The 8727-nt window shown below is 42.6% G+C and overlaps 1 protein-coding gene across 1 annotated transcript; it reads right to left on the reverse strand.

Moving 5' to 3' along the window:
- Positions 1–298: 298 nt before the first annotated feature.
- Positions 299–8461, reverse strand: LOC136638889 (copper-transporting ATPase 2-like). Its single transcript, XM_066612916.1, has 8 exons — positions 8431–8461; positions 6836–7078; positions 5878–6041; positions 4305–4466; positions 3233–3309; positions 2695–2869; positions 2317–2550; positions 299–460 (listed from the first exon to the last, which is right to left on the reverse strand). Exons 1-8 carry the CDS (start codon positions 8459–8461, stop codon positions 299–301), a joined length of 1248 nt encoding a protein of 415 aa, XP_066469013.1.
- Between the last annotated feature and the right edge of the window lie 266 nt (positions 8462–8727).

The raw sequence follows: 8727 nt of genomic DNA on the forward strand, positions 1-8727 counted from the left end.
AGCTGTGGGATGAGAGCTCCCTCCACTGCTTGCTGTTTCACGTCTGTGATGCAGCAGAGGCAGCAAAGGAAAGGCCAGCCTTGCTTTGTACAAGGTCTTTTATAGGCCTTGAGCTATTGCAAGACCTTCATTCATTTGTATAAGTTCATCTTTAATATATTCATTTATGTAAATTTATTCAAATTTGAAATGTAAATTAATTCTTTTTTCCCCGGCCCCCAGCACAGTGTCAGAGAGATGATGTGGCCCTCCTGCCAAAAACTTTGGACACCCCTGGTTTAGATTAAGTGCTCATTTACTACAAAGTGGATCTCCAAATTCCAGAATACTGAAGGATCTCATCTGTCATACAAGAAAGATACTTATACCTGATGATGCAGTTATCAGGGCCAAGTGTCACTATAACGGCTTCCGTTGCTTGAAGAGATATTAATTTGGCAAGGGCCTCTGATGTTTTACTCTATCAAACAGAAACAAATGTCAAGATTGGTAGATACAGTGCATTTATTCAATTGCCTATTAAGGTCCACAAAGTCCGAGATAGCCTCCACTACCTATTGATTGGTCACAATAATTGATTTTCACATTATCCCATCTACAAAAGATTATTCCTCCCATATTAATCCCTAAACTTTTTTGATAAAAAGATTGCAAGTCAACATCAAGCATATGAGAGTATTTTAATAGACATGTAATATCCAAGACTCAGGCATTGGTATTGCTTGTCTGTTGTGAACTGAAAAGAGGTTTCAGTGATCATCGGTTTATAAAGGGTGCTGACTAATTAGGAATTAAGGAGAGTAGAGGACAAAATTCCAAGGAGTAAGCCATGTATAAAAGAGGAAGCAGGAACAAGAAATATGCTGATGTATTCAGCTCCATATGAGATGCCAGAAACAAGGAGGAAACTAACATATCCTTCTAGAGGACAAAAAACTGTGGTCTCTTACGAAGGGATTTCTCATGTCATGGTTACAGAGGACTAAAACCCGTACCTCAAAAGGTACATCGGCTAACCATTCAGATGCTGGAACTCTACAGAACACTCAGTGCTTTACGGAGCAGCTGGGAGCCAAACATATTTTTCTGTTTCAGAAGACAAAAGGAGTAATCCAATATCTATGAGTACTTCTTTATTGTGGTGCACTTTTGGATGGTGCTGTTCTAACACATTGGCCTTTGGTTGATTGCTTCAGAATCTGACTCATTTGTTTCTACTTTGTCCACTTGCCTTAGATCACATGATCTTCTTGGCTATGCAGGGATGGTAAAGTTTTTGAACGGGTATTGCTTTTCCAACACTTTTTGTTTAAATCGCTTTTTCAAAATGGCTTAACACACAATTGCATTGCATTATTGATGGCAATAGGAGTTTGCCACAAAAGATGAGCCATTACACCAATATTCCTCTACTTCATCCAAGGACCCAGGGGCAGTATCTATAGCATGCACACTCCATTTCATCCTCTCACTGATCCTGCAGATCAGGCCAAGAGACAGTATTTGGCCAACATCACCCACTTAGCTTCATGGGTAAACTGCTATTTGAGCCCATGAGTACCCAGTTCAAGTCCAAACATCATACTGGCTCAAAATGTTTGCTCCTTTGAACAACTGAACAAAGGGAAAAAAAGAAACAAATGCATGTGAAGGAAGTAGTAGAAACAAAACTGTCCATGCCCTCTTCATTGCTTTATATCACAGAAAAGGATAAAAGGTGACAGGACATTTTGCTTGTCCCACCACAGCTGGTCTGTCAAAGTTGTGAATGATGTGGCTTATGTCAAGTGCTAGGCAGAGTTGGGCTGCCCTTCACCACGAGTCTTCTCCCTCTTAGCCCATCCCAGATGGAACCACATCTATCTGCACTAAAAGCAAGCAGATCACCTGCTTCCCTACCCCCTTACCTTGCTTCATCCTTGTGCATCTCTTTAAGTAAATCAGGAAGCATGCTTCCTATTTTGTTTAGAAAGGCCACTTGAGGAAGGAGCAAGCTAAGTAGGTAGAGAAGCAAATGCCACTGTCTGCACCTGAAAAAACTGCATTGGCAGCAGCAATCTGCCTCCCTATCCACTCACCTTGCTTCTTCCTCACATGGTTCCTTTAAATAAAAAGTTCAGTCTCACACTTTCTGTGTTTTAGAAAACAGGAGAGAATGAGGTAAAGAGAGAGATTCTTCTGCCCAGGTTTTTGAGGGAGTATATGGGCAGCGGATCAGATCAAGCAGTTGATGTTAGGCCCTCCCCGAATCACCACATGCACAACCATAAAAGCCTTAATTTCTGCAGGCTAACCATCAATTTCAAGATGCATTACCTTTGCTATGTGTTCCAGCCACCGCCCAAGAGCAATGAACACAAACAGCATTGGAGGAGTGTCAAAGAAGGTGATGGGGCTTTGCTCTGCCTTTTCTGCTATGGCAACCGCTAAAATGACACATGAGTAGATGTAAGCTATAGTGGTGGCCAGCACTATGAGAACATCCATATTGGCCATCCTGTGCTTCAGTGATTTGTAGGCTTGGACATAGAAGTACCATCCACCGAGGAACTGTTAAAAGGAAGAAACAGCAACAATTCCACATTAAATAACTTCTAAATGGCTCTATAGGCTCTTCCTATTCTCCTAGTGAACATACTGCAAACAGTTATGTAATGGGAGATTAAAAGGAAAGAATATATTCTAGACTTGTACCTGAACAAAAGTGCAAAGAACAAAGAAGAGAAGGTTTAGAATAGATAATCCAGGAATTAGATTTTGTTCCAGCACCATCGATTCATGCTGCTGATCGCCAGGTATTAGCATGTAAATCATTAAGATCAAAACAGGGATACCAAATACCAGGCTGGATAAGAATGATTTCTTCCACCTGAAAAGACAAGGAGCCCAAAGTATTAGAAGATAAATCTTTCTTCGGCAAACAGGCAAATATCGCACAACGCCTACTTCTGTTCATATGAGCATCAGCTAAGTAGCAATGAACTCTGAATACAGATATTGGACATTGGTGTTTCATTGCTGCATACAAATGCACTGGATACTGGACAGATACTGGGAACTCAACAAGTGTGAAAACAGATAAAATCTCTAAACGGTTGGTTTAGGTTTTCTCCAAAAATATATCAACATCAAATGAAGTAACAAAGGTGAATTATATAGACATGTCGAACCGCAAATTATTGTTAATGTTCAACTGTCATCCACACTTCTTCTCATTTACAGAGGTACTTACTGTTTGATCTCCTGTTTGTGATCCAAGTTGTGATCCTTTGGATCTCTTTTAATTAAAGTTGCTTGAAAGCCAATCCCCTTTAAAAACGGAGATAGAGAAATGCTTGAATCTGTCACATATGACGCACATCACAGTTGGCCATAGGTAGTTGGGTAGCTTTGTCGGTCACCTATGAGGAAGGCGCTCCACTCCTGAATGCCAATATCCTCCCCAATATTCCCCCCTCCCCAATAAGCTGTTGCCAGGAGAAATTTGCTTCCAGCAAAGCCTATTTAGTATGATGAACTGCATAAACCATCAGTTTCTGTAGATTGATTAGCATCAGCCTCTCAAACCCAGCAATGCAGAGCATTCCAAAGATGCGTACATAGATATAGAACATCAAAGCAGCCCGTAACAACACAGGGGGGAAAGCAGGATACAAATGCCAATAATTAAACATATGTATCCTTTAAAATATCTGGCTTACAGGTCACGTCACTCCTTCTTTGTGATAAGCGCACAGAATGTTTTACTATGCTTCTCCCCCCCCCCCTTTACAGCATTTGTACAACTGGGTGAATATTGGCCTTTTACATTCCAGGCTTCCTGCTGAACTACCATTTTAGTAATGCATTTTTTCCTTTAATTCCTTTTTCCTTTAGTGAGGTTTTGCAATTTGCTTTCAAATTTCTATAAAAGTTCACTCTGAATAGCCATTACAGAAAATCCCAGAGTGCTGAAAGGTAAGTCCATTTGTAAAATTGATACGCCATAGGTTTGGCTTTACTTATGATAGGAGGTAGAGGAATTTTCCTCAAAATTTTCATGATAAATTTTCATGTTTGCCATTCCCCAGAGACTTCACGCCAATTTGCAAGTTCCTAAGCGTAACAGAAAGCATAGGTGGCTGATGGTCACCCAATGTCAGCCATGTGCAAAGGATGAAAGGCTTGTTAGCTCAGTTTATTAAAACAAGTCTACTAGTCCAGTTGCTGCACAAAACCAGATGCTTATCCATACTGACTCCTGGCTGCGACAACAAAACAAATCCAGATTTAAAAGTTTAAAATGTTAATTTTTAATAACGTACCTCAACTATTTTTATAATGTCTCGAGGACCAACAACTTCAGGGTCGAAGCGGACATGAGCTTTGGAAGTAGCCAGTGCGACAGATGCATGAAGTACACCTAGCGTTTTGTTAAGTCTTGATTCAATGTTGTGAACACAGGAAGCACAGGTCATCCCAGTGACCTAAACAAAATTGCAATTAGTGAAACCTGCAAAGCTGACAGATATACCAAGTCAGTATATTGATCCATCTAGCCCAACAGCAGTTACTCTGACTGGAACTAGATCTCCAAAGACTTGGGCAAATTCTATGCCTACTGCCCAAGAGCCTTTTAAATTGGAGGTTCTGGGGACTAAACCTGGGAGCGTACACATGGAGATGATGTGCTCTACTACCATGTTATGATCATTCCCATTAGCAACATTCATAACAGGGAGCAACTACTACACCTTAGAAAACAGGGACTGGATTCAGTGAACACAGGAATATTCACAGATAGGCCATTTCCTCCCACCCCAATTTGATTCCTTTGGTTACTTCAATGCCAATTCATTTCCCCAGCATCCACATGCATTGAGTAATTACTCAATTTTCTCCTACAAGCTCAAAGAAAGGTAACATGACAGCCTTTGCCTTTATCACGTACACCAAGTCCTGCTTTTTTAAATTTAAAGACGCATTCATGCCTATATAAAAATTTTACTTGACATCTAAACACTACACAGTCCTGAAAAATGACATGAAAACCTACTATACTTTGTGATACTTTGGGAACAATGACCAGGATCCAAAGAACTATGAAACTTGTTCTGCGATCCCAAGATAATTTTAGACTCCTTCTCCTTAAAAGGAAGCCCCAATACTGCATGGTAAACTGCTTTGGGGGAAAAGGAGGATTTAAAAAGCAATGTGTGATGCACATGGGGGACACAGCATGGGAGTCAACCAATTCCACAAGGCTAATGCAAGCCCCTTGGAAGAACCTAAGCAGCTCTTGGGATCTTGGCCAGTATACCATGTAAGAACCTATCAGAATTCAAATGAGACCTGTTCCATAAAGGGAAACTTTACTATTGGCGGTTTCAAACTATACCGCTTTGCCAAACAGATAAATATCAGTGCTTCTATCACCAACACCCAACACTTCCTCCTATGGTAGCACTCCTAAAGATGCAGATTTCTTGGGGCAATTCAGACCCTGACATATTTGCCAAGAATTACTTCGAGCCTCAATTAAATTTCACTCAGAAATTCAAAGTATGGTCATTTTTCAAGATTAAAATCCATCCAGATTTCATTACAAGATACACATTTTATAAAAATTAAAAACAAAATAAGACACCCAACTCTCTCTCACCCCAAGCCAGGTTGTGTCACTGGCATTAGAAATTTGTTACAACCATCCTGTCACAATGGAATTTAATGCATAAGCTTCAACATTTGTATCCATGAACTCAAAAATCAAATGGCATACTTCAAAGTGTGCACATTCATATTGCATTTGAAAATGTGTTTCATTGAGAAGATGAAGTGCTCCATGGGGGGGGGGGGATGTTTCCATCCAACCAGTCTATACACCCTCTAAATACTCACTTTAAGATTTATACTGCCAGCTGCATCGGTGTAATCTTCTATGACTGATGCTTCAAAGCCTAAATTCTTGATCAACTGAGTTATCTCAAGAGGCTGAATTAGGTCTGGCTTGTATTTTATCTCTGCTTTCCCTGCCATCAATGCAACAAGCACAGAAACTATTCCTGTAACAACAGATTTGCATCAGACACAAAACTACTTCATGGATCATTCAACAACCTACTCAAGAGCAATTGCTCAATCCATCTTCATTGTTAGGCCACAGTTTTTGTTATTCAGTTCAGGTGGCTGTTGCAGACAGGGAGGATGCTCCTCAGAAATCACCGAGGCTTGCTTCCCAAGAGGATGCATTTACAATGGAGATGCCCCACTTCTCATTTTAGTTGTGCTGATCTCACCCCCAGATGTTGCATAAATGAACTGCATTTTCTGATTCTCTCGAATTAATTACCATCCAACAGCAAGATGCTAAGCTATCTCTAATGCCATAGGCATGCAACTTTGCTAATCAGCAGTGAACGCTCAGTTCAAGTGCCACCTCCCACCACCTTACCCGGGCAGCATGCTGCAGCAATTTGATGCACCCAGCCAGCAGATGTAAAGAGCTATCATTCTTCCTCCTTCCACATCGGATATGAAAAGAAAGATGGGAAGGGAACAGGAGGGAAGTTATGGGCTAGAGCATATTTTCACCTCTCTTCTACTTCCTCTACTATTTTGTCCCTTTTCAAATCCAGAGCAAGAGAAGAGGCTCTTTGAGCTGCTGGCTGAGCACATCAGACCATTACTACCTGTCTCCAGGGGTTATCACTAGCTCGCCAGTTTCCTTGTGACAGCAAGGAACACATGCTGCTGCCGCTGCCATACCACCCGCTAATCTGCTATCTGAAGCAACCACCTCAGTTTCTTTCAGGTGAGGCTGGTCTTAAAGAGGAGAGATCAAAATCAGCTATTTTACCATCTTCTTTTTGAAGATTCTTCTCAATGTTTGATACACATGATGCACATGTCATGCCTGTGATTTCCAAAAAACATTTTTCGGTCGTTCCTGCACTGCAGCGCTTTGAAGAATCAGGGTGCAACTTTTTCCACAACTCATCATCTCTGTACGGCAATTCTGAAACAACTTCCGTTCTCAAGGGAGCAGCAGCGAGTGTGCCAACTTCCCTATCCCCATCAGTAGGTCTCCCAGTAGTGGTGTCTTCAAAAAGAACATCAAAATGGCATTAATATGAGTTACAGCTTAACATAAAGAAATCATTGCCTGAAAGCTATCCAGAAGAGGGTCTGGAGCCTCCTTAATAAACATACAATCCTATTGGTAGCTGGCATCATGCTTCTGAAAAATTTGGTCATGCATTGAAAAAGTTAAAAGGAACACCACAAGAATAAATATCTAAAATACAATTTCAGGAAAGGTTAGGTGCTCATTCTACACCAGTGGTTCCCACAGGTGGTCCACAGGACCCTGAGAAGTGGTCCCCAAGGACTCAGGAAAATCACTTCCAGTGTCTTGCTGAGTAAGTGCTCTCCTACAGACCACTGAAGGAGCTGCAGCTGCAATGGTCCATTCTCCACCTTCTCTGGTGGTCAGTGGTCTCCACCAGGGACCACCGCAGACAGCCACTGCCAACACTTCCACTGTCTTGCCAAGTGCTCCCCCATGGACTACCAAATATAATTGTATTTTTTGTGTGCAGGGGAGTGAGGATTACATGTGGTCCAACCCACCACGTTGGGGTGGTGGTGGACAGTCTGATGAAAGTGTCTGACCCAATGTGCGGTGCAATGAAGAAGGCCAATTCTATGCTTGGGATCATTAGAAGAGGTATTGAGAACAAAACAGCTAATATTATACTGCAGTTGTATAAATCAATGGTAAGGCCACACCTGGAGTATTGTGTCCAGTTCTGGTCGCCGCATCTCAAAAAAGACATAGTGGAAATGGAAAAGGTGCAAAAGAGAGCGACTAAGATGATTACAGGGCTGGGGCACCTTCCTTATGAGGAAAGGCTACGGCCTCTTCAGCCTAGAAAAGAGACGCCTGAGGGGGGACATGATTGAGACATACAAAATTATGCAGGGGATGGACAGAGTGGATAGGGAGATGCTCTTTACACTCTCACATAATACCAGAACCAGGGGACATCCACTAAAATTGAGTGTTGGGCGGGTTAGGACAGACAAAAGAAAATATTTCTTACTCAGCGTGTGGTCGGTCTGTGGAACTCCTTGCCACAGGATGTGGTGCTGGCGCCTGGCCTGGACGCCTTTAAAAGGGGATTGGACGAGTTTCTGGAGGAAAAATCCATTATGGGGTACAAGCCATGATGTGTATGCGCAACCTCCTGATTTTAGAAATGGGTTATGTCAGAATGCCAGATGTAGGGGAGGGCACCAGGACGAGGTCTCTTGTTATCTGGTGTGCTCCCTGGGGCATTTGGTGGGCCGCTGTGAGATACAGGAAGCTGGACTAGATGGGCCTATGGCCTGATCCAGTGGGGCTGTTCTTATGTTCTTAACCGAACCAGGAGGGGGGGGGGAGGAACTCGCCAGGGCTGGACGTGATGGTCACCGCACCCATGCGTGGCGGGCTTTGCAGTCACCTATGGGGGGAGCAGGTTAGGGCCTCTGAGAGGAATTTTATCAGGGGGTACAAGTTTCTTTTGTGCCTCTTTGCAAAGGGGGAGGATGAAATAGAGTGGGGGAGGGTGGTGACAGGCGAACAGAATGGGGGCAAAACAGGGTGGGGGCGAGGGTGGAGACAGCTGGAAAAGTCTTTGGAGCCCAGGTCTACCCACCCTGGTGGCATCAGCAGTGTGATACAGTAATACAGAAAAGCAAACACAC

Source organism: Tiliqua scincoides, chromosome 2 (assembly GCF_035046505.1).
Source record: "Tiliqua scincoides isolate rTilSci1 chromosome 2, rTilSci1.hap2, whole genome shotgun sequence".
Classification (NCBI taxonomy): Eukaryota; Metazoa; Chordata; class Lepidosauria; order Squamata; family Scincidae; genus Tiliqua; species Tiliqua scincoides.